The sequence below is a fragment of the Thalassophryne amazonica genome, chromosome 18 (genome assembly GCF_902500255.1).
Source record: "Thalassophryne amazonica chromosome 18, fThaAma1.1, whole genome shotgun sequence".
NCBI classification, from domain to species: Eukaryota; Metazoa; Chordata; class Actinopteri; order Batrachoidiformes; family Batrachoididae; genus Thalassophryne; species Thalassophryne amazonica.
The window spans coordinates 35,191,592-35,217,554 of NC_047120.1; the positions used below are offsets into that span (position 1 = coordinate 35,191,592).

Genomic DNA, 25,963 nt, shown 5'->3' on the forward strand with positions numbered 1-25,963 from the left:
GATAAGATAAGATAAGATAAACTTTATTGATCTCACAGAGGAGATATTCACGTTATGTCAGCTCTTAAGAAAACACACAAGGTGGGTGCAAGTAGAGGAAAATGTTCATCGAACAGCACGTGCAAGGATAAGCAATAATAATAATACTTGTAACAGTACAAGACATAAGAAATGAGGTAGAAATAGAATATGTATGTATATATACACACGCATTCACATACGTGTATATATATATATATATATATATATACACACACATATACATATGCATATATATAAACATGACTGGAATTGAAAGGGAGATAGAAGCATCTTTTTATGTGAAATGAGTTTAGATGTGGTAAGGTGACATTAGTGCTGGGATTTGTAAATGAGTTGTTATTGCACATGATATGTGGACATATTAATAATATTGCACGTGATTTGTGGACATATTATTGCATGTGGTTATTTCACAGTGTTATTGTACAGCCTGACCACAGCAGGGAGGAACGACCTGCAGTATCGTTCCTTCTTGCACTGAGGGTGCCTCAGTGCAAGAAGGAACTGATCAGCTCCACTACAGTCCAGTGCAGAGAGTGAGAGGAGTTGTCCATGATGGGTTTGAGCTTGGTTGAGTTGTAGTCTTACACACCTCTCTGCAGCTTCTCTCCCCCTGTCACCCCCTCTTTACCCCATCTCCGTAGAGACGGTGCCTGCTCCCAGACCACCAATAACCAGCAAAAATTGATTTAAGCATAAAAATTCAAAAAGAAAAAATAATATAGCACCTTCAACTCCACCACAGACTAAAACAGTTAAATGTGGTCTATTAAACATTAGATCTCTCTCTTCTAAGTCCCTGTTAGTAAATGATATAATAATTGATCAACATATTGATTTATTCTGCCTTACAGAAACCTGGTTACAGCAGGATGAATATGTTAGTTTAAATGAGTCAACACCCCCGAGTCACACTAACTGCCAGAACGCTCGTAGCACGGGCCGAGGCAGAGGATTAGCAGCAATCTTCCACTCCATCTTATTAATTAATCAAAAACCCAGACAGAGCTTTAATTCATTTGAAAGCGTGACTCTTAGTCTTGTCCATCCAAATTGGAAGTCACAAAAACCACTTTTATTTGTTGTTATCTATCGTCCACCTGGTCGTTACTGTGAGTTTCTCTGTGAATTTTCGGACCTTTTGTCTCACTTAGTGCTTAGCTCAGATAAGATAATTATAGTGGGCGATTTTAACATCCACACAGATGCTGAGAATGACAGCCTCAACACTGCATTTAATCTATTGTTAGACTCGATTGGCTTTGCTCAAAATGTAAATAAGCCCACCCACCACTTTAATCATACTAGTGTTAACCAAATCAATCAAATCAATTTTTTTTAGATCTTGTTCTGACTTATGGTATGGAAATTGAAGACTTAACAGTATTCCCTGAAAACCCCCTTCTGTCTGATCATTTCTTAATAACATTTACATTTACTCTGATGGACTACCCAGCAGTGGGGAATAAGTTTCATTACAGCAGAAGTCTTTCAGTAAGTGCTGTAACTAGGTTTAAGGATATGATTCCTTCTTTATGTTCTCCAATGCCATATACCAACACAGGGCAGAGTAGCTACCTAAACTCTGTGAGTGAGATAGATTATCTCGTCAATAGTTTTATATCCTCATTGAGGACAACTTTGGATGCTGTAGCTCCTCTGAAAAAGAGAGCCTTAAATCAGAAGTGCCTGAATCCGTGGTATACTCACAACTCATAGCTTAAAGCAGATAACCCGTAAGTTGGAGAGGAAATGGCGTCTCACTAATTTAGAAGATCTTCACTTAGCCTGGAAAAAGAGTCTGTTGCTCTATAAAAAAAGCCCTCCATAAAGCTAGGACATCTTACTTCTCTTCACTAATTGAAGAAAATAAGAACAACCCCAGGTTTCTTTTCATCACTGTAGCCAGGCTGACAAAGAGTCAAAGCTCTATTGAGCTGAGTATTCCTTTAACTTTAGCTAGTAATGACTTCATGACTTTCTTTGCTAATAAAATTTTAACTATTAGAGAAAAAATTACTCATAACCATCCCAAAGACATATCGTTCTCTTTGGCTGCTTTCAGTGATGTCGGTATTTGGTTAGACTCTTTCTCTCCGATTGTTCTGTCTGAGTTATTTTCATTAATTACTTCCTCCAAACCATCAACATGTCTATTAGACCCGATTCCTACCAGGCTGCTCAAGGAAGCCCTACCATTAATTAATGCTTCGATCTTAAATATGATCAATCTATCTTTATTAGTTGGCTATGTACCACAGGCTTTTAAGGTGGCAGTAATTAAACCATTACTTAAAAAGCCATCACTTGACCCAGCTATCTTAGCTAATTATAGGCCAATCTCCAACCTTCTTTTTCTCTCAAAAATTCTTGAAAGGGTAGTTGTAAAACAGCTAACTGATCATCTGCAGAGGAATGGTCTATTTGAAGAGTTTCAGTCAGGGTTTAGAATTTATCATAGTACAGAAACAGCATTAGTGAAGGTTACAAATGATCTTCTTATGGCCTCACACTTGGACTCATCTCTGTGCTTGTTCTGTTAGACCTCAGTGCTGCTTTTGATACTGTTGACCATAAAATTTTATTACAGAGATTAGAGCATGCCATAGGTATTAAAGGCACTGCGCTGCGGTGGTTTGAATCATATTTATCTAATAGATTTCAATTTGTTCATGTAAATGGGGAATCTTCTTCACAGACTAAGGTTAATTATGGAGTTCCACAAGGTTCTGTGCTAGGACCAATTTTATTCACTTTATACATGCTTCCCTTAGGCAGTATTATTAGACAGCATTGCTTAAATTTTCATTTTTACGCAGATGATACCCAGCTTTATCTATCCATGAAGTCAGAGGCCACACACCAATTAGCTAAACTGCAGGATTGTCTTACAGACATAAAGACATGGATGACCTCTAATTTACTGCTTTTAAAATCAGATAAAACTGAAGTTATTGTACTTGGCCCCACAAATCTTAGAAACATGGTGTCTAACCAGATCCTTACTCTGGATGGCATTACCCTGACCTCTAGTAATACTGTGAGAAATCTTGGAGTCATTTTTGATCAGGATATGTTCATTCAATGTGCATATTAAACAAATATGTAGGACTGCTTTTTTGCATTTGCGCAATATCTCTAAAATTAGAAAGGTCTTGTCTCAGAGTGATGCTGAAAAACTAATTCATGCATTTATTTCCTCTAGGCTGGACTACTGTAATTCATTATTATCAGGCTCCATAATTAACCTTAGTCTGTGAAGAAGATTCCCCATTTACATGAACAAATTGAAATCTATTAGATAAATATGATTCAAACCACCGCAGCGCAGTGCCTTTAATACCTATGGCATGCTGTAATCTCTGTAATAAAATTTTATGGTCAACAGTCTCAAAAGCAGCACTGAGGTCTAACAGAACAAGCACAGAGATGAGTCCAAGTGTGAGGCCATAAGAAGATCATTTGTAACCTTCACTAATGCTGTTTCTGTACTATGATGAATTCTAAACCCTGACTGAAACTCTTCAAATAGACCATTCCTCTGCAGATGATCAGTTAGCTGTTTTACAACTAACCTTTCAAGAATTTTTGAGAGAAAAGGAAGGTTGGAGATTGGCCTATAATTAGCTAAGATAGCTGGGTCAAGTGATGGCTTTTTAAGTAATGGTTTAATTACTGCCACCTTAAAACCGTGGTACATAGCCAACTAATAAGATAGATTGGATCATATTAAGATCGAAGCATTAATTAATGGTAGGGCTTCCTTGAGCAGCCTGGTAGGAATCGGGTCTAATAGACATGTTGATGGTTTGGAGGAAGTAACTAATGAAATAACTCAGACAGAACAATCAGAGAGAAAAGAGTCTAACCAAATACCGGCATCACTGAAAGCAGCCAAATATAGCGATATGTGTTTGGGATGGTTATGGAGTAATTTTTTCTCTAATAGTTAAATTTATTAGCAAAGAAAGTCATGAAACATTACTAGTTAAAGTTAAGGAATACTCGGCTCAATAGAGCTTGGACTCTTTGTCAGCCTGGCTACAGTGCTGAAAAGAAACCTGGGGTGTTCTTATTTTCTTCAATTAGTGAAGAGTAGTAGATGTCCTAGCTTACGGAGGGCCTTTTTATAGAGCAACAGACTCTTTTTCCAGGCTAAGTGAAGATCTTCTAAATTACTGAGACGCCATTTCCTCTCCAACTTACGGGTTATCTGCTTTAAGCTGCGAGTTTGTGAGTTATACCACGGAGTCAGGCACTTCTGATTTAAGGCTCTCTTTTTCACAGGAGCTACAGCATCCAAAGTTGTCTTCAATGAGGATGTAAAACTACTGACGAGATACTCTATCTCACTTACAGAGTTTAGGTAGCTACTCTGCCCTGTGTTGGTATATGGTATTAGAGAACATAAAGAAGGAATCATATCCTTAAACCTAGTTACAGTGCTTTCTGAAAGACTTCTAGTGAATGAACTTATTCCCCACTGCTGGTTGTCCATCAGAGTAAATGTAAATGTTATTAAGAAATGATCAGACAGAAGGGAGTTTTCAGGGAATACTGTTAAGTCTTCAATTTCCATACCATAAGTCAGAACAAGATCTAAAAAAAATTGATTTGATTGATTTGGTTAACACCTTCCTCTCAGCCACCTCCTCCAGAGACTCCAGAGGACAGCCCAGGACAGAGCTGGACTTCCTGACCAGCTTGTTCAGTCTCTTTGTCTCCCACTCTGTGCTGCCTGGGGCCTAACAGATGACAGTATAGCGGAGAGCTGAGGCTACAACAGAGTTGGAGAAGGTCTTAAGCAGAGACCTGCTCACTCCAAAGGATCTCAGTCTCCTCAGGAGGTGGAGGCGACTCTGACCTTTTTTGTACAAGGTGTTGGTGTTGTGAGTCCAGTCCAGTTTGCTGTTGAGGTGAACAGTCAGGTATTTGAGACTGTTCACAGTCTTTATCTCCTCCCCCTGGATGTTCACCGGTGGGTGAGGTGGTGGTTTCCTTCTGAAGTTGATCACCAGCTCCTTCATCTTACTGGTGTTGAGACACAAGTGGATGTGCTCACACCAGTCCATGAAGTCTGTGATGACCGACCGGTACTCCAGCTCGTTCCCCTCAGACATGCGACCCACAATGACGGAGTCATCAGAGAACTTCTGGAGGTGGCAGCTGTCCATGTTGTAGGTGAAGTCCGAGGTGTAGAGGGTGAAGAGGAAAGGCGAGAGGACGGTGCCCTGGGGGGTCCTGGTGCTGCACCTTACCATCTCAGACTGACAGCCACGCAGCCACACATACTGCGGGCGGTCAGTGAGGTATTCCAGGCAGCGAGGTGTCCATCCCACACCTGCGTCCTACCAGTTTCCACCGCAGCAGTGCTGGTCTGATAGTGTTGAAAGCGCTGGAGAAATCAAAGAACATGACTCTCACAGCACTCCCGCTGGTCTCCAGGTGGGTGAGCACTCATTGCAGTAGGTAGATGACAGCATCATCTACCCCGATGTTGGGCCTGTAGGCGAACTGCAGTGGGTCCTGGGTGTCGCTCATCACGGTGCGGAGGTGAGACAGTACAAGCCGTTCCATGGTCTTCATGAGGTGGGAGGTCAGGGCAACTGGTCTGTAGTGGGCCGGTTGTTAGGCGTGTGGTGTTTTGGGAACCGGGACTACACAGGAGGTCTTCCACAGGGTGGGGACCACCCCCAGGCTGAGGCTCATGTTGAAGATGTGGCTGAGGACCTCACAGAGCTCATCTGCACAGGTCCTCACCAACCTCGGGGAGATCCCATCAGGTCCTGCTGCTTTACTCTGCTTCAGCCACAGGAGCTGGCCTCTCACCTCAGTTGGAGTTACAGTGAGGGGGGTGGGGGAGGGGGGAGCTGGGGTGTGAGCTGAGGTGGGCTGGTGCTGAATGCAGTCGCGGGGGGGAGTGACGAGGTCCGGGGTGCAGTGAAGGTGACCAGGGGGTAGAAGGTGGTGGGTCAGAGGTACTGGAGGGCTGGCTGCTGGAGACATGTGGAGGGCCGGGAGCAGGCAGGGGGGCAGGCGTGGAGGAGCCAAAACGGTTAAAGTAGCTGTTTAGCTCCTCTGCCAACCGAGAATCCCCATCTGCAGTCCTCCTGGCACTCTGCCCAAATCCAGAGGTGGTCTTGAGGCATCTCCACACGTCTCTGATGTTGTTCCGGGCCAGCTGCTCCTCCATTTTCCCTCCATACACCTTCTTGGCTGCACGGATCTTCCACTGGAGCTCCTGTTGGACTCTGCGCTGCTCCTCTCTGTCTCCCAAGTTGAAGGCCCTCTTCTTCTGGTTCATCAGGGCCTTCAGCTCAGGGGTCACCCAGGGGTGGTTGTTGGGGAAGCACCGTACCCTCTGGGTGGGCATAGTGCTCTCCACACAGAAGTTCATGTAGTCAGTGACACACTGGGTCAGGCCATTGATGTTTTCACCATAAGAGTTTTGAAACATGCTCCAGTCTGTGGTTCTGAAACAGTCCCTCAGCCTTTCGGTGGCCTCTTCAGTCCGGAGTTTCACTGACCTTTTCTGCACTGGCTCTCTTCTCACCCTGGGTGTGTATTGGGGGAGTAGATAGACGAGTTTGTGATCAGAGCGTCTCAGCGGGGGGAGGGGGTGGAGGTGAAAAGTCCTCCACATTAGCGTAAAAACTGTCCAGTATTCTATTGTCCCTGGTTTTACACTTGATGTACTGGGTGAATGTGAGGAGAGTGGCGGAGAGGGAGGCATGATTCAAGTCCCAGGTGATGAGGAAGAGTGCGCGTGGGTGTTGTGTCTGCAGCTGCGTGACTGTACTGTGAATCTCCTCACGGGCAGCGGTGGCGTCTGCAGAGGGAGGAATATACATGTAGAGCGTAAGTACACTTCCAAACTCCTGTGGGAGATAGTACGGCCTCATGCTCACTGCGAGTAGCTCCACTTCCGATAAGCAGATCTGCTCCTTCACGTGAATATGAGTCCTGCTGCACCATCTCTCACTCACATAAACGGCGAGCCCCCCTCCTCTCTTTTTTCCGCTCTCCGCCAACGTCCTGTCCGCGCGGATAAGTGTGAAGGCATCCATGTTGATTAAAGAGTCCGGTACATGTTCATGCAACCACGTCCCCGTGAAGCACATGAGACTGCAGTCTCTATACAGCCTCTGGAAATGGGTTAGCGCTGATAGCTCCTCGGTCTTGTTCCAGAGAGATCTTACATTCCCCATGACCACAGACAGAATATAAGTCCTTCTCCGCTTTGTCCAGCCACCCCTGCAGCCCCTACGTTTCTTCCCAATGTCTGCAGGTACGTCCGGGTGCTCGGCATAGCGGGGACCCGGCCCGCTGTACATTGAGTCTCTTAGTCCAAGCAGCTGATCCCGGCTATAAACAATGGGACGTCCAGAGCTGGAAACAAAGGGATTTCCCCGCGCTGCCTTGAAAAGTGCCAAAAGCAGCATAAAGATGATCACAAGAGTACCAAAAGTGGGTTTCCCATGTGCATATTTGCACAGGGTACCACCCACTGCAAATAAAAACAAATAAGCACCATTAAAAAGTATTAAAAACAGTGAAAGTAGGAAAAGAGGGAGCAGAGCTGAAGTAACAGGCTGCTGCTTCAACAGTGCGATCTTGAAAAAAAAATAAAAAAATGTTAGATGAGGTGGTGGAGAGTGTGCCCAAGCATGAAAGAGTGGTGATAGGAGCGGACTTCAGTGGGCATGTTGGTGAAGGGAACAGAGGTGATGAGGAAGTAGGATGGAAATGGCTGTGGTGAATACCTACTTTAAGAAAAGGGAGGAGCACAGGGTAACATATAAGAGTGGAGGAAGGTGCACACAGGTGGACTACATTCTTTATAGGAGATGCAAGATAAAAGAAATCAGAGACTGTAAGGTGATGGCAGGAGAGAGTGTTGTTAGACAGCATAGGATGGTTGTTTGTAGGATGACTTTAGAGGTAAAGAAGAAGAAGAGAGTGAGAGCTCAACAAAGGATCAGATGGTGGAAGCTGAAGGAGGAAGACTGTTGTGTGAATTTAGCAAGCAGGTGAGAGAAGCACTGGTTGGAGGGGAAGCACTTTTGGACAACTGGAAAGGTACTGCAGATGTGGTGAGGGAGACAGCTAGGACAGTACTGGGTATGACATCTGGACAGTGGAAGGAAGACAAGGAGACCTGGTGGTGGAATGAAGAGGTCCAGGAAAGCATAAGGAGAAAGAGGTTGGCAAAAAAGTTTTGGGATAGTCGGAGAGATGAAGAAAGTAGACAGGAGTACAAGGAGATGCGGCATAAAGCAAAAAGAGACGTGGCAAAAGCGAAGGAAAAGGCATATTGCGAGCTATACAAGAAGTTGAATAGTAAGGAAGGAGAAAAGGACTTGTACCGATTGGCCAGACAAAGGGACAGAGCTGGAAAGGATGTGCAGCAGGTTAGGATCGTAAAAGATGCACATGGTAATGTGCTGACAAGTGAGGCGTGTGTGCTGAGAAGGTGGAGGGAATATTTTGAAGAGCTGATGAATGAAGAAAATGAGCGAGAGAAAAGGCTGGATGATGTGGTGAGAGTAAATCAGGAAGTACAAGAAATTAGTAAGGAAGAAGTGAGGGCTGCTATGAAGAGTGGAAAGGCAGTTGGTCCAGATGACATTCCAGTGGAGGCATGGAAATGTCTAGGAGAGATGGCAGTAGAGTTTCTAACCAGATTGTTTAATAAAATCTTGGAAAGTGAGAGGATGCCTGAGGAGTGGAGGCGAAGTGTGCTGGTTCCTATTTTCAAGAACAAGGGTGATGTGCAGAGCTGCAGTAACTACAGAGGCATAAAGTTGATCAGCCACAGCATGAAGTTATGGGAAAGAGTAGTAGAAGCTAGGCTTAGAAACCAGGTGAAGATCTGTGAGCAGCAATATGGTTTCATGCCGAGAAAGAGCACTACAGATGCAATGTTTGCTCTGAGAATACTGTTGGAGAAGTACAGAGAAGGCCAGAAAGAGTTACATTGTGTGTTGTGGACTTAGAAAAAGCTTATTATAGGGTGCCAAGAGAAGAACTGTGGTATTGTATGAGGAAGTCTGGAGTGACAGAGAAGTATGTTAGGGTAGTGCAGGACATGTACAAGAATAGTGTGACAGCAGTGAGATGCGCAGTCGGAATGACAGACTCATTCAGGGTGGAGGTGGGATTACACCAAGGATCAGCTGTGAGTTCTTTCTTGTTTGCAGTGATGATGGACAGGTTGACGGATGAGATCAGACAGGAGTCCCCATGGACTATGATGTTTGCAGATGACATTGTGATCTGTAGTGAGAGTAGAAAGCAAGTTGAGTCTAGTCTGGAGAGGTGGAGATATGCTTTGGAGAGAAGGGGAATGAAAGTCAGTAGAAGCAAGACGGAGTACATGTGTGTGAATGGGAGGGAGCCCAGTGGAATAGTGCAATTACAAGTAGTAGAAGTGGTGAAAGTAGATGAGTTTAAATATTTGGGGTCAACTGTTCAAAGTAATGGAGAGTGTGGTAGAGAGGTGAAGAAGAGAGTGCAGGCAGGGTGGAGTGGGTGGAGAAAGGTGGCAGGAGTGATTTGTGACCGAAGAATATCAGCAAGAATGAAGGGGAAACTTTACAAGACAGTAGTGAGACCAGCTATGTCAGTGGTAATGAAAGAAAGAAATTACAATGTGTGAAATTCCAAGTGTTCCAATACTTTTGGAGGGCACAGTATCCTCACCTTATGATGAGTGCAAAATGAGTGTGGTATTATTACTGTTTAGTTTAAGAATGTTTAATTTTCACTGTTGCTGCACTTTGTGTCAAATCATAGTCATATTGTATATCATATTGCTAAGGTATATCATCTATTATACATTCCAAATCTAAGGTGGAGCTCTACTAGTGTTTATTAAGGTACACCTAAATATCGTTAAAAAAAAAAGAGAGAGTCGAGCCGCTTGAGTGCCTGGCCTTGAGAACCAGGGGTGGTAGGTTGAAAAGCCCCTCCAGAAGCTGAAAGGTAAAATAAGGAACATGCTTAAAAAGGCATGGAAACTGGGGGGGCAGAGCTTCCCCAGAAGCTGAAAGGTTTTAGTCATGCTCATGTTCTCAAGAACAATTTTACTGAAAAAAGTCTGAAGGACCTTAATGACATGGTTAGATGGCGTGGAGATTTTCCAGGCATGTGAGAGGCAAATAAAAAAATGCTCCGCCCCCCCAGAAGCTGAAAGGTTTTTGATACGCTAATGTTCTGCTGAAGCATTTACTCAAAATAAAGTGTGAAGGACCTAAATGACATGGTGAGATGCTGACGAGCTTCGCTCATTCATGTCCGCGACATATGCATATTAACATAACTTCATAAAAAATGAGCAGCATAAATCAGCCAAGACTTTGTGCTGCCAAATAAAATCTGTGGCCACAAATTGATTGTGCTTCTACGTATATTGCTTTTTACAGCATAGGCGTGGGAAGTGGGGGTGCTGCAACATGACAAAAACATAATAATTAAAGTAACTGAAATAAACATATTAACACATTTAAAATTGTTTTCCCATTGTTGTTTTCACAAAAATGTCATTTTTGAGAATAATAAGCAATTGTGAATAATATTCTATAATGCTGTCCAAGAATCTTGTAATGCTGGTTGGAACACTGGCTTGCTTTTTTCCAGCATCTATTAAATTTTTGATGTTGAGAATGTATGTGCACATGCCAAGTGTCTGTGCCCTGTCACAGAGTAGGGGGTTGAAAATAAATCTAGTAAATTTTGTTCCTTTAAAAAAATTGTGTAACCTGTTTTGGATGTGTTCTTGTTGACTTAGCGGGACACCCCGCTACAGCACCCCCAAACCAGATCTTCTTCTTATGGCCATGTTTTACAATACAAACTTTAGACACTTCCTTGATCTCTTCCAAGAATGACCAGTGGGCCCAGCCTTGTCGATCTAGCCTTGGATCTTTGATCCTGATTCCTTGGACACTATAATCAGAATTGCTAATTCCACAAGAGACAATCAAAGGTCAGGATCTCTACTTTAATCTAGAGTCCTTTGATCCTAAATACAGTACCAAACAGACAGGCAAACATCAACAAAGGCATAACTTCAGTTCAGAAATCAAAATCAGTAATCAAAGTTCAGTCATCAGGATCAAAGATGAACAATCAGGAATTAAGGTCAGGATCGGAGATTGGTGATCAGGAATAAAAGTTAGCGTATGAACCAAAAGCAAGCATTCTCCATCAAAGGCATCAACTGTGCTAGTTGACTTTTGATCAGCATCACAGAAAGCATCAAATGACAGCAAACAGGATCACAGGTCATGATCAAAGTTTAGCCATCAGTGGTCAGCGGCCAGAATCAAGGAGCTGATTCTGCCTGCTGACCTTTTGATTGTGGCGCTTGTGGCTCCGTTTGTAGAGCAGCTCATTTAACACAAATCATTCAAAGTTCATTTTGTTTAATTAAAATAATTTAAATGCTTGAATTATTTGGCTAGCAGTTTCCTCGAAGTGTTTCAGTTGAATTAAGTCATGAGTGTAACGACATCAAGTATTTAAAAAATAGAATGACTCGAAAATAGATCTCATTTAACTGAACAGCCCCCCCCCATCCTCACAATTATTTCTGCTTTTCTTTCCTTCTTCATGTTCTCTTTTATCATCTGCATTTTACTGTCCTCTCCCATCATCCTTTCGTCTCTCCTCTCTCCCCTTTTGCCTTTTGTGTGTTATTACACTCATCTCCCTCTTGTCTTTGTTCTTCTTTTGGTTTTCGCCTCTTTCCTCCTTTTCTCATTCTTTCTCTCTTTCTTTCTCTCCTCCATCCTTTCCTCCCCTATTCCTTTCTCACTCCCTTCAGTCTCTCTTTTTCTTCCTACCATTTTCTCCCTTGTCTTCCCTCTTGCTCTCTCCTTTTCTGCACCCTTTTCCTTACCTCTGCTGTGCTTCCATTTCTTCCATCATTCCCTTTTCTATTCTCCTCTCCTCCCACAGTTCCAGAAACCACACGAGCACTATCCCCCTTTCCGCTTCGGGACGGTCCCAAACGGAAGTACGGAGATGAACATCCGCAGTAACTACCCCGAAATGCACGCATACATGATGAAGTACAACCAGAAGGGGGTGGAGGAAGCCCTCACCAGCCTCAAAATAGGGTAAAGTTGCACTTTTACTTTTTGCCACATCCAGATGCGTGTGAAAACATTGTGACACCACAACAGTGATGACAGTCGGGATGAAACAGCATGAAATCTTCTGTGTGTGTGTGTGTGTGTGTGTGTGTGTGTGTGTGTGTGTGTGTGTGTGTGTGTGTGTGTGTGTGTGTGTGTGTGTGTGTGTGTGTGTGTGTGTGTGTGTGTGTGTGTGTGTGTGATTTGCAATGTTTATAAATTAGGCTGACATGACGGGTGTATTTTTAGATGAAAAACTATCTTATCATCTTAGGGTTTGACAAAAAGCGCTGTCAAACTTTTCATTTTTACAAATACCTCAGAACCAATTCCATTTAAAGATACTTCAACTCCCTGAAGAAAAAAAATACAATATAGAAACTGGGTGACAGTGTAATGCAAACACGGTGCCAGTTTGCTTCAGTGGAAGTTGATTCTAGTTATAGCTTCTATGCTATTTCGAATGGCTACACGCTAATGGCTATTTAGCCATTTAGTCACACTTCAGCTAATAAGCTAACACCTGTCTAACAAAGTTAGTTTTTCAGTTAACTTTGAAAAGCATTTGAAAACCAATCCGCTTTCACTAACTTTAGTTCAGCTAAGTTATAGTTAGTTAATATTTTTTTTTAATAAAGTTTTTCAGATAAAGATGTTTTGTTAACAACTAAAATCATACATTTGTTCCTGTTGGAGCTAATGGCCCATTCACACTTTGACGATTAGCCCCAGGTGTGCCGATGAAGAATGAATAGTTGATTAATGTCTAACCGTGCCAAAGTCTGCCTCTAGAGGAGCTAAGTGGATGCCAGTCGGGCCATGTTGATGTTTGTCGTGGTCCCAGGAAAAATTTCAACATGCTAAAAATGTTTGATGTTCATGCCAAAATGCCAGTAAGAGTTGAGCTACACTACTGCTCCATTCACCTCCTCTGGCCTCTGTTGGCCAACATTGGAGGACTAGATGCACCACCTCCTCTAGATCCCTCGGACATGAAGAAATATGTAGAAATTTGAAGAAATGTGTAGGAATACATCAAACCTGTCTTGATGATGTGGAGTTACGTCGAGTTTATATAGGCTGCGTCACCTGATGTCACAAATGCTGAATCAACGATCAGCTCCACCAGCCTGTGCTACTGCTCTGTGGCGTGTGCTACCAGTGCACCTGTCCTCCCACAGAGAAAGTTGAATTACTTCCTACAGTAAGTCAGCCATGCATTGCCAAACATCAAGCTCAATGTACAATGTCACCCTCCACTGAGCTACGCCGCCCTGTGTTGGATAGGAAATTTGGACCCCTGGAATGAGCCTTTGTTTGGCGTTTCACAGAGATTTTTGAGAATTCACTACTTCGGGCAGTGTGAAACACCACACCATAGTGTGAATGGGCCCTTAAACACAAATCTAAATGGAGAACTAGACACATGGCGTAAAGACAACAAGCATCACCTAAGGAGCTGGAGAAGCAGGAGGTCAAGCCAGAGTGAATACATTAATTACATTATTAAAGTTATTTTCCATTTGTATTTTTTGTCTTAATATTTCTTGTTGGTTTAATACTTTGTGTAATGTGAATAAGCTGTAGGTTGATTGTAAACTACTGTTTTATTTCATTTGTTCATTTAAAGGACATGTCACGTTATTTAACGTCCCAGTTAGCAACACAACATCTAAGTCTTCATGACTGTATGTCTGTCTGCACACATGCGGTTACAATTAGTGGTCACTGATGTATTTTATGTATTACTAATTATACCTCTTGCTCTGAAAGTTAGCAGGCACATTTCCAGAATATGTGGTCCTCAGCATTTCCCGGCATATGACGTGCATTTTAGAAAAAGCAGAACCATCCTGATGGCTGACAGACAGCGTGAAATGAATGCTACTACATCTGAAAATGAAGCTGCTGAGTTTTCATTCGAAAGTGATGGCTTGGATTTACAGAGGATGTACAGCGAGGAGACGACACATCTTCATCCTGAAACTCTTAACTTTTTCAGAGTCTGTCGAATTTTGGAACCTAATGTGTGGTGATGCTGCTGTTTGTGTTGCAGGATGCAATTTTACTGCCGCCATGAACATGGACGTGGAATGTCTTCACGTTGCTGTTTTTACAGACTGCCTGAACACACAGATGTATTTCTTACATTGGAAAAAGTTAGAAGACTTCATTTTCAGGAGATAATGGACTTTCTAGTTAATGTGCCAGAATCATGAGAGAACTTGAGGACCTGACAGCAGAGCTGCAGTCGGACATTATTCTCTGACTGGCAATTGTGCACAATCCGTGCATGATGACCTATAGTGGACCTGGACATTGTTCTCCAGCTGGTGATCACATGCAATCAATGTGTGAGGACTTATAGTAGACCTGCGCATTGTTCTCCAGCTGCCAATCACATGTGCGATCCTTGCGTGGGGACTTTTTGGTGGAGTGAACTTTACATATTTAATCTTGGAAATCATTCTACAAGTGGTTGAGTGCCCTGTTCAGTTTTTTTTTTTCCTTTTGTATTTTGTCCTCCTCAGTGGAGCTGGTAGGCTTTATTTTTATTTTACTTTCAGAAAATCTGTCAGATTTTGAATCTTGATGTGTGTGGAGCCGCATGCTGCTTTAAAGTGCATGTGCAAGTGGACCTCTCTGTTGTTTTTCAGGCTGTCTGATCACACAGATGTATTTTTTTAGATTTTTCAGTTTTATCGATGACAATACTTAAAAGCGTGCACAAAGCTGAGCGTCTAGCAGAAACAGTTTTTAACAGGCTGCATTCATGACTAATGATCTTCTCACAGTGGAGAGCGGCTGCCATTTTTTTGTACCTTGACAGTATCAAAATTAAAAGTTATCACTTAAAAACGAGTTGTCATAACAAGACATCACACTTATGGAAACTTTGGAATGAATCTGCAGTTCTGTTCTTAATGTTAGCAGCTACATTACATTCAAGCATGCACTGGAACATTTCCTCAAAGCTACCTAAACACTGTTGGAAACACTCCAAAAAAGGAGTACTCACAAATACTTTTTGGTCATTTGGTCAAATACTATTTTTGGTCATTTCTGTAGCTATTTGTTGCAAATGCCGCATACTTTCAGACTGGTCACAGAAGTGCACAAAGTAATCCCGGTGTATCATTGGATGGTCACTAATAGCCTAAATCTAAGTTGTTATGATTTCAGAGCGCCATGCCCTTTAATCATTTTTTGTACATCTTGATCATCATCTGAGCTTGCTGTGTTGAACCTTTGTTGGAACTTTCATGTTTACTCAACAACATATTAATATTTAACTTATTTAGGATAATTTTCTGGGGTTTAGAGCCAGGAATTATGGGAAATGAATCAAAATGCATAGAGCACTGCTATCTACTAGATGGAAGTGCAAATAGCAACCAGCGTGTGATCATTGGTCACTATTGCTTGTGCTGAATCACACTTCACAAACAGAATTTTCAGTTTGCAAATGCGTTCTTTTTTACAAATGTAAAAAAAAATTCCTGTTTGGGACTCAGTGTACCATGAGCAAGCTTTGCAACTCTACGTGGTGCTTTGTTCATATCATTTATGCATTTTTAATGCATTTTCAATTATATTATGTACTTACATTGAATTTAATAAATAAAATCAGGCACTCATGCATACATGTACACAGATGCCACTTTGCTTTTAATATATAGATGATTTACCGCCCCCTGCCGGAGTGTCGCATGAGTCCAGAATTGAATTACAAATGTCCATTGTTCACTGTTGTGACCTAATATCCCTCATGTCTCCAGAAATTTTGTCCTATCAACTTTCCATTTTCGTGGCATTCATCCTTGATCCAAAACACATAACCTTATCAACAGAAAATGTCAGCTCACCCCAGTTTCTCCATGAATGAAGCCATATACATGCATGCACACACACACACACACAAAGGCCACTTGGTTATTAATATATAGATAAAGTACATAAGTGTCAGAGGGATAAGGAGTTGGGTTGGTCCATCAGTATGTAGATATGGGTTCATTTCATGGTCATGCTATCTGTCTGTGTCCATGGGCCAGAGACTTTATTTGCACTGTTTCAGTCCACTCAGGTGCAAATTGGTACCAGCCTTGACTGGGGAAGTAACCTCCTTTGTTGATCTGACGTCCCATGGACAAAGACTCTCATCCACTTCACATTGAGGAATCCAGGGATAAGCATCATCACCAAGGGGCCTCAGGGCTTATATGGTGTGATCAATATGTAGATATATCATGTTTTTAATCTTCTACACACAATAAATATAAATGAAACAATGAAAAGAGAGAGATACCTGTCAAAAGACAGCAAATAAGAGAGTGAGCTGGCAGCAAGAGCATGTTGCAGGAGGGATGTTGATTAAAACTCAATCAAACATCAAAAGCAGGAAAGCAGGCCGAGGGTGCCTGAAGCTACACTTCGGACATTACATCAGCTTTAGAGACATAATAAAGTCAGAAGGCACCCTGTTAGAAAATCAACATAAAACGATAAAATTCTTAGACAAAGAAAACTCGTTTCTCTGCAGGAAGCTGGACGCCTTCATCTATGATGCTGCTGTTTTGAACTACATGGCTGGAAAGGATGAGGGCTGCAAACTGGTGACCATCGGCAGCGGGAAAGTGTTTGCCACCACCGGGTACGGCATTGCTCTGGAGAAGAACTCCCACTGGAAACGGCCCATCGACCTGGCGCTGCTGCAGTTCCTGGGAGATGGTGAGAACTGAACGAGACCATATAAGATGTAATGCACAACCCACCATTCTGACACTTTTATGACAGTGACAATCAATCCATTTATCGTAATCAACTTGGTCATGCGATGCATGATGACATGTAACTATGCAGCTGTGCATAACCACATATCTTACTATTTTTCATCATTCTTTGTGTGTAATGAGTAACTACATGTGTATTTGCATGTCCAACATTTGTTTATGGTTGGCCTTTAATAGCCTCTGATGCTGAAAAGCTGAAAAGGATTTTTTTTTTATTATTATTATTATTTAAGCCATTTTACACCGTGAATAATTAGAGTCATGGTCCCTTTGAATAACAACTAGTGAGTTGAGGGTCCTGCAAGCATCTGAGCATTTTATTACTTATATAATTTATGATCATTTTATTACAAACATCTGTGATAAGATGTCTGTTAATTCTACTCACAGATCAGCTAACATGTCTGTGTGCCAGTATTTCTGTTAAGTAAAATTTTAGTATTATTAATTTTTATGTTCTCACTGTTTGCACAGAATAGACAGCCCACCACTGGTCCAAATACACTAAAAATGTGTCAATGAAATAACAGTTGCACTATACATTTGTGAGCCTGTGTACAATTCCTGGTCATGCTACCTGTCTGTGTCTTTAGACCAGATTCTTCATTTGCATTGTTCCAGTCCAACCATTTGCAAAATGGGTGCTTGTCTAGGCTGGGGCAGTAACCTGTGTGAGGGAATCACACCCTGGATCTCAATACTCACTATGTACGAATGCTGTTTGGGAACCTATTACCCAACCGTTAGTGTCGTACGTGCTAGAAGTAAGTGAGAAATTAGTGGGGATATAACAAAATGTACTATGCTACCGACATTTTACCTCTCCTTGGACCTAGATGTTTACAGATGCACGTACCCACCGTATGTCGTAAAAATTTCTAGTTTGCAATGGCAGACTTTTAAAAATGGTTCCTGCTACTTAATAAATGTGTATTTGTACAAAGTTGTGGCTTCTTGGATACCGTTACCATTCTCATATACAGTGAGAAAAATAAGTATTTGAACACTGAGATTTTGCAAGTTCTCCCACTTAGAAATCATGGAGGGGTCTGAAATTTTCATCTTAGGTGCATGTTCACTGTGAGAGACATAATCTAAAAAAAACAAAATTGGAAATCACAATGTATGATTTTTTTTTAAAGAATTTATTTGTATGTTACTGCTGCAAATAAGTATTTGAACACCTGTGAAAATCAATGTTAATATTTGGTACAGTAGCCTTTGTTTGCTATTACAAAGGTCAAACATTTCCTGTAGTTTTTCACCAGGTTTGCACACACTACAGCAGGGATTTTGGTCCACTCATCCATACAGATCTTCTCTAGACCTTTCAGGTTTGGAGTTTCAGCTCCCTCCAAAGATTTTCTATTGAGTTCAGGTCTGGAGACTGGCCAGGCCACTCCAGGACCTTGAAATGCTTCTTAGGGAGCCCTTCCTTAGTTGCCCTGGCTGTGTGTTTTGGGTCATTGTCATGCTGGACGACCCACCCATGACCCATCTTCAATGCTCTTACTGAGGGAAGGAGGTTGTTTGGCAAAAACTCGCAATACATGACCCCATCCATCCTCCCTTCAATACGGTGCAGTCGTCCTGTCCCCTTTGCAGAAGAACACCCCCGGAGTATGATGTTTCCACCCCCTTGCTTCACAGTTAGGATGGTTTTCTTGGGGTTGTTCTCATCCTCTAAACATGGTAAGTGGAGTTGATTCAAAAAAGCTCTATTCTGGTCTCATCTGACCACATGACCTTCTCCCATGCCTCCTCTGGATCATCCAGATGGTCACTGGTGAACTTCAAACAGGCCTGGACATGTGCTGGCTTGAGCAGGGGGACCTTGCTGCCCTGCAGGATTTTAAACCATGACAGCATCATGTGTTACTAATGTAATCTTTGTGACTGTGTTCCCAGCTCTCTTCAGGTCATTGACCAGGTCCTCCTGTGTAGTTCTGAGCTTTCTCAGAATCATCCTTACCCCACAAAATGAGATCTTGCATGGAATCCCATACCGAGGGAGATTGACAGTTATCTTGTGTTTCTTCCACTTTCTAATAAATAATCGTAACAGTTGTTGTCTTCTGCCAAGCTGCTTGCCTGTTGTCCTGTAGTCCATCCCAGCCTTGTGCAGGTCTACAGTTTTGTCCCTGGTGTCCTTAGACAGCTCTTTGGTCTTGGCTATGGTGGACAGGTTGGAGTGTGATTGATTGATTGTGTGAACAGCTGTCTTTTATACAGGTAACAAGTTCAAACAGGTGCAATTAATACAGGTAAAGAGTGCACAATAAGAGGGCTTCTTAAAGAAAAATTAACAGGCCTGTGTGAGCCAGAATTCTTGCTGATTGGTAGGTGTTCAAATACTTATTTGCAGCAGTAACATACAAATAAATTATTAAAAAAAATCATACATCGTGATTTACGGATATTTTTTTTGTTTAGATTATGTCTGTCACAGTGGACATGCACCTAAGATGAAAATTTCAGACCCCTCCATGATTTCTAAGTGGGAGAACTTGCAAAATCGCAGAGTGTTCAGATACTTATGAGGTCTGTCCATAAAGTATAGGTCCTTTTAATTTTTTTCAAAAACTATATGGATTTCATTCATATGTTTTAACGTCAGACATGCTTGAACCCTCGTGCGCATGCGTGAGTTTTTCCACGCCTGTCGGTGACGTCATTCGCCTGTGAGCACTCCTTGTGGGAGGAGTCGTCCAGCCCCTCGTCGGAATTCCTTTGTCTGAGAAGTTGCTGAGAGACTGGCGCTTTGTTTGGTCAAAATTTTTTCTAAACCTGTGAGACACATCGAAGTGGACACGGTTCGAAAAATTAAGCTGGTTTTCAGTGAAAATTTTAACGGCTGATGAGAGATTTTGAGGTGATACTGTCGCTTTAAGGACTTCCCACGGTGCGAGACGTCGCGCAGCGCTCTCAGGCGCCATCATCAGCCTGTTTCAAGCTGAAAACCTCCACATTTCAGGCTGTATTGATCCAGGACGTCGTGAGAGAACAGAGAAGTTTCAGAAGAAGTCGGTTTCAGCATTTTATCCGGATATTCCACTGTTAAAGGAGATTTTTTTTAATGAAAGACGTGCGGGCGGATTACAGCATCGGCTCGCAGCCGCCGCGACGCTCCGCCACAGGAAAAACACCTCCGTTGGAAGCCTTAAGGACAAGTTGGAACATGTCCAGCTGTTAAACAATTTCTCATATACTCACTCCACTGAAAGCCATCAAAAGCCGCCTGGATTTTACAAATGGTTATCAACGCGGAGGTGTTTTTCCTGTGCCGCCGCACCGCGCCGGCTGCGTCCCGACGCGCGGACCCGTCCGCACGTCTTTCATTAAAGAAATCTCCTTTAACAGTGGAATATCCGGATAAAATGCTGAAACCGACTTCTTCTGAAACGTGTCTGTTCTCTCATGACGTCCTGGATCAATAGAGCCTGAAATGTGGAGGTTTTCAGCTTGAAACAGGCTGATGACGGCGCCTGGGAGCGCTGCGCGACGTCTCGCACCGTGGGAAGTCCTTAAAGCGACAGTATCACCTCAAAATCTCTCATCAGCCGTTAAAATTTTCACTGAAAACCAGCTTAATTTTTCGAACCGTGTCCACTTCGATGTGTCTCACAGGTTTAGAAAAAATTTTGATCAAACAAAGCGCCAGTCTCTCAGCAACTTCTCAGACAAAGGAATTCCGACGAGGGGCTGGAAGACTCCTCCCACAAGGAGTGCTCACAGGCGAATGACGTCACCAACAGGCGTGGAAAAACTCACGCATGTGCACGAGGGTTCAAGCATGTCTGACGTAAAAACATATGAATGAAATCCATATAGTTTTTGAAAAAAATAAAAAGGACCTATACTTTATGGACAGACCTCGTATTTTCCTCACTGTATATGTCCACTTTGTTCTTGGAGTCCTTCTTCTTCTTCAGTTACCAGGCTCCAGCTGCCTCATAGGATAGTGTAATGTAGTCTGTCTGCACACTATAGAGGTAGAAGATACAGGCATCATTTGATTAGTATTATTATTTGGATACCCTACGGTTTGTGACACATTCATATATAGTAAGTTAGTTCGAGTATTCTGATGTCACCATAGACTTTTGTCTGCTTCATCCAAACAGCAGCTGTAGTAAGCAGTGCCACCAGTGGGGTTTATGGCCAATATAGGACTTACATAATCAATAAAATGGCAAAAAAGTGCAGAGATACTGTTTTTAGCATTCTGTTTCTTTATCAGAATATCTTTCGTTTGCAGGTGACACAGAGCGTTTGGAGACAGTTTGGTTATCAGGCATCTGTCAGAACGAGAAGAACGAAGTGATGAGCAGCAAGCTGGACATCGATAACATGGCGGGCGTGTTCTACATGCTGCTGGTGGCAATGGGCCTCAGCCTGCTGGTGTTTGCCTGGGAACATCTGCTCTACTGGAAGCTGCGTCACTCGGTGCACAAGTCTCACAAACTCGACTTCCTGTTGGGAATCAGTAGGGTGAGATATGCAAATCAATTATTCATTTACTGAGTTGTAGTTCTCATTGGAAGGCTGTCACTTATGGATGTCTGGAAGTTTACTCAAAAGCAGTTGGCCTTGTGCCAGCTGTTTTGGAGTAAGCATCTGGCTTTCTCTAATCTGAACGACTGCAACCCTTCAGTGTCAGATTAGACATGGTTAACTAATGCTTGTTTATGCTCTGGCACTGGGTTTAACTGGTGTTTTTCATTGACAGCTGAACAGATGGAAAATATCCTGGTTGGGTATTTGGACATTAATTGGTTATTTTGACTGTAAATGGGGTCAATAACTAAATTCCACCATGAAAATAGGTGTCAAATTATTGGCAAAAAGAATGATGATAGAGGTCAGAGCAGAGCAAAGAAATACTACTCATTCTAGTTTGGCAGTTTAATTGCCCAATGTCTATTTGCACTCACCCTCAACCCGCATGATATTCGTTGATTCCGCTAAATCCAAATGTGGTTAGCGAGTCAGTTTACAGCCAAGCAAATTTCTATGGAGTCCAGCACCGGCATTCCTCTGCTGTGTAACTACACTGTTGTGCCTGGATCTGGGTTTTATCAGATTAATGGCCAAATGACGATCTGATCATTAATCCATATGGGGCGGCCCCAAGGGCCAAATTAAATTTGGCTCTTTCAGGATCTCTCAGCCAACTGTAAGCAGAGAGCAGCTCTGGGATTTGGCTCCGTGTTTGTCCATACTGTTAGAGACTGTTTGTTCTGCAGGGGACTGTGTGTGTCCATGTGCTGTTAATGGGGCAATCCCCTTAGCTTAATCTGTTTTTCTTTGACTCTCAGGAGAATGCATAATGAATTTGTGATTAAGTCATGTCTGTGCAATGATGTGAGATTTTTTTTTTTTTTTTTTTTTTTTTTTTTTACTGCCAGTGGTGTTTTTATTTCTGCACCACTTTGAGATGCACAAGTTATTTGAAATACAATCCATGTTACTGTGTAAGGAGTGATTTAAGGTTAAATATTTCACTGTTGATTAAGGGCTCTGTCACACTCAGTCAAAAGCCATGAAGACTGCACTAATGAAAGTAGCGAGGATGTGGCCAAATTGGGAAATTGTGTCATTTTCAAGTCCATATTTTGTCTTGATTATGTGTCCCTGCCATGTTTTCACATCATCTAACATGCTCCAAATAATTTTAATGCACAAGTACCAATGCGTTCTTATTATGAACAATCACATTGCCCATCCTGTCCATCCACTGCACCACACACTGTGGTTTATCGTTCATTTTGCAAGTTTTCTTGTGTCCACATATAGGTTCAACTATAAACTAGACTCAGGAAAAGGTTCTCCTTCCATAGTGTCCATGTCTGTTTAAACACTAACTCAGATATGCTCCATGTGTGCTTGCAGACACCCACTTAGGCATGGATCTCAATTTGTACAAGGAGATGGGCAGAATTCATTAATTCAGTCATTTTCTATACCCACTTACTCCAATCAACCAGTCACACACGTACTCACACCAATGGTCAATTCAGAGTCACCAGGTCACCTAACCTGCATGTCTTTGGAAGTGGGAGGAAACTGTAATACCCAGAGGGCACCCATATGAACACTGGAAGAACATGTAAACTACATGCACGAAGGACAAGGTGGGAAGTAATTCCACAACCTTTTAACTGTTAGGTAACCATGCTAACCACTAAGTCACCTTGCTGCCCATGGGGCAGAATTATATATTTATTTATTTTTGGGGGGTGGGGGTTGCATTTCAGCACCGTGGTCAGGGGCTAATACATTTCATAAAGCAACCCACAGGCTCTTGCTGGGAGAGCCCATCCACTCTACACTTGGATGACATGAGTAACATGAGTGAAGTCCAAACTGGGTTTATTTAAATCTTTTATACGTCCATGCAGTCAATACTACAGTCCTATTAACTTCTTACTCTGTCCTGATTCTACCAGGTCCTTAATACATATTTTTTGAACATGTCCAAAGTTTGACCATGTCCTTCACATTCATGGAGACCATACCATGTCCTTATCAGATTCTACTGTGTTTGTGTTTGAACTACTTTTTACAAGTTCTTACTGTGCCCATGACTGAGTGTGACAGGGTTTTTTCAAACAGTTCATGTTCTCTTTCTCTCTTTTTTACGCTCTTTGTTTTCTTGTCCATTTCCTCCATCTCTCAGAGTATCTATAGTTGTTTCAATGGTGTGGAAGGGCCCGATCATTCATCTGGTTTGCCCAAACCTGACCTAACATCCAATTATGCTCAAGCAAACATGTTGAAGATGCTTCGCACTGCCAAAGACCTTGTCTCCACTGCCAATGTCGAGAGCTCCTTGGACAATGCCACAAAGACCATACAACAGATGAGCCGCCATGGTGGCAGCTTGCCCGTACATGTTCCACAGATGGCCACAGATACCATACCTGGGGGGTTCGCTTATGTGACAGAGAACCACTGTGGTCTTCCTCAGCATTCCCTCACCCCACCTCTGACTGTTACCTCTCTGAAACAACAGAGGAATCTATCCAGGCCCACGCCACTGCGTTACACTCTTCCAACTCGCTCTACTTCCTGGCTGTATGACCGGCCCCTTCCTGTGTCGAGCCTCAGCAGCCCACATTTGGCTATAAGTGAACCACTCCCTCATAAGCACCCCCATCACTACCAGACCGCTGGAAGGCTTTATGTAGATACTCACCCTCGCTCTCCCTTTATCTCCCATCCTGATCTCCAACTGCCTGATATCTATACATCTCCCCTTGTCTCCACTGTGTCCCCACAAAACCAGCCATCCCATGGAGACTTCACCCAAAGGAGAAGGAGATCCAAGAGTTTCCAGTGTGATGATGAGGATGCAGAGAGGAGGAAACAAAGGGAGCCAGAAAACAAAGCCCCTGTCAGTTTTAGTGAGCTAAAAGCCAACCATCTCCAGGACAACCACATCTCAACCCCAAGTGTTGATAATATCTACACAGAAGAGGTCATGTGCCCTCGGACAGAGAACTACAGTTCCTGGCCCCCTGAGGACCTTCTGCTTAGAGGTCGGCGAAGGCAACGTCGCCCCTCTTTTCTTAAAGCTACTTGGGGCAGCGATCAGATCTGTCCACTTGAGGAATCCCAGTCATCTCTTTCTGCTTCCAGTCAATCACCTTCAACCCTTCCAGACCTGTTCCCATGCCTTCTTACACCAGCGATACCTGGCAAGACCTGCACCCCGACTCACCTCCGAAACAATGTGTGCCTCCCACGTAACCAGGCCTACCTTCACATAAGGCAGGACCAGCGGAGGCCTAATGGACACAAGGGCCCCAAGTTGCGTTACTCCTACACCACCCACCTGCCCACATATGGAGAAGCAGTGCGCAGTGGGACTGGTTTAGGTCGGGGGATGGTACGGAGAGCCACCAGTTTGCTCAGCAGACAATACGCACACTACCTTAGCTCGTATCCTGGGCTGCCTCTCTACCATGGGCCTCTGGACTTGCAGCACCACAACCAGGGCTCCACCAGCCCAAACCCAGTGTGCCAGCTTCTGGCTTGTGGTGCTGGACAGTGTGGGGGCCAACGAGCTTTATTGTACCAAGACAGTGTATATGGCACATACGGGGTCTATCAGGGGTCACAGACTGGATCAGAGGCCCAGACATGTCTGGGAGCAAGGGCTCAGCCAGTGGGTAGCCCCTGTGTACTCCGTCCATGGAGACGAGTGTCCAGCCTGGAGTCTGAGGTCTGATGGGAAACAAAACACGCCTCACTGGATATTTGTAGTAATGGGGGACAGGAGACCTTCAAATGGCACCTGTGGAGAGTGTCCTTTGTAGTTTAATTCATGTCTAAGAAACACTTATAACTTGAACAAACATGGTTTTCTATGTGACTATGAGTGGTGACAGATAAAGAACAGAAACAGGTGTCAGAATCAACACAGTTCACTGGTACAGTCATTTCACTTCTACTTTCCAGTGACAAAGCCTGTATGTTTTTTGTGCTTTATTGTCCACGACAATTTACAACAGTTCAGTGGCTAAATTACAACCAGAGACGCCATGAGTTTTACTCATATTTTTAGGAGGTTGGTTGGAAGTCTTGCCTATCAGTGAACACATGATTTGTCCACATTTCAGAAATACTGGTGAGATTGGCACTTTATAATTGTTAAACACAACAACAGCGCCCACATTTAGGCTCAATGGGCTGAACAGTAGAAATTGTGGGTCCTGTTTTCAAGGGCTATGGACTGTTTCTTTAAAATATAGCTGCCAAATACAAGATACATGAAACAGCTGGCACACAAATGAAGAGTTTAATTTCAACAAATGATTATTCAATAATAAAACAGTATGTTAAGTACAGACATTGTACTTAATAGCAGCAGTTTCCAGGATGATATAATGAAACATCTGGTGTTCAATTTTTGGCTCATTTCTTAAAAGACGTGTAATATTTTGGAACTAAACCCGTCATGTATTTATGTAGTGATGTGCCAAATGAAGC

At 42.8% G+C, this 25,963-nt stretch overlaps 1 protein-coding gene across 1 annotated transcript in view; it reads left to right on the forward strand.

The window, feature by feature from the left end:
* LOC117530856 (glutamate receptor ionotropic, NMDA 2C-like) overlaps positions 1-25,485 on the forward strand; it is a 188,917-nt gene extending 163,432 nt beyond the window's left edge. Inside the window, exons 13-16 of the mRNA XM_034193800.1 lie at positions 12,004-12,164; positions 16,720-16,907; positions 21,228-21,460; positions 23,649-25,485. Coding sequence (XP_034049691.1) covers positions 12,004-12,164; positions 16,720-16,907; positions 21,228-21,460; positions 23,649-25,202 — 2,136 coding nt within the window. The 3' untranslated portion in view covers positions 25,203-25,485. The remainder of the gene's footprint in view (positions 1-12,003; positions 12,165-16,719; positions 16,908-21,227; positions 21,461-23,648) is intronic.
* Positions 25,486-25,963: the final 478 nt, after the last annotated feature.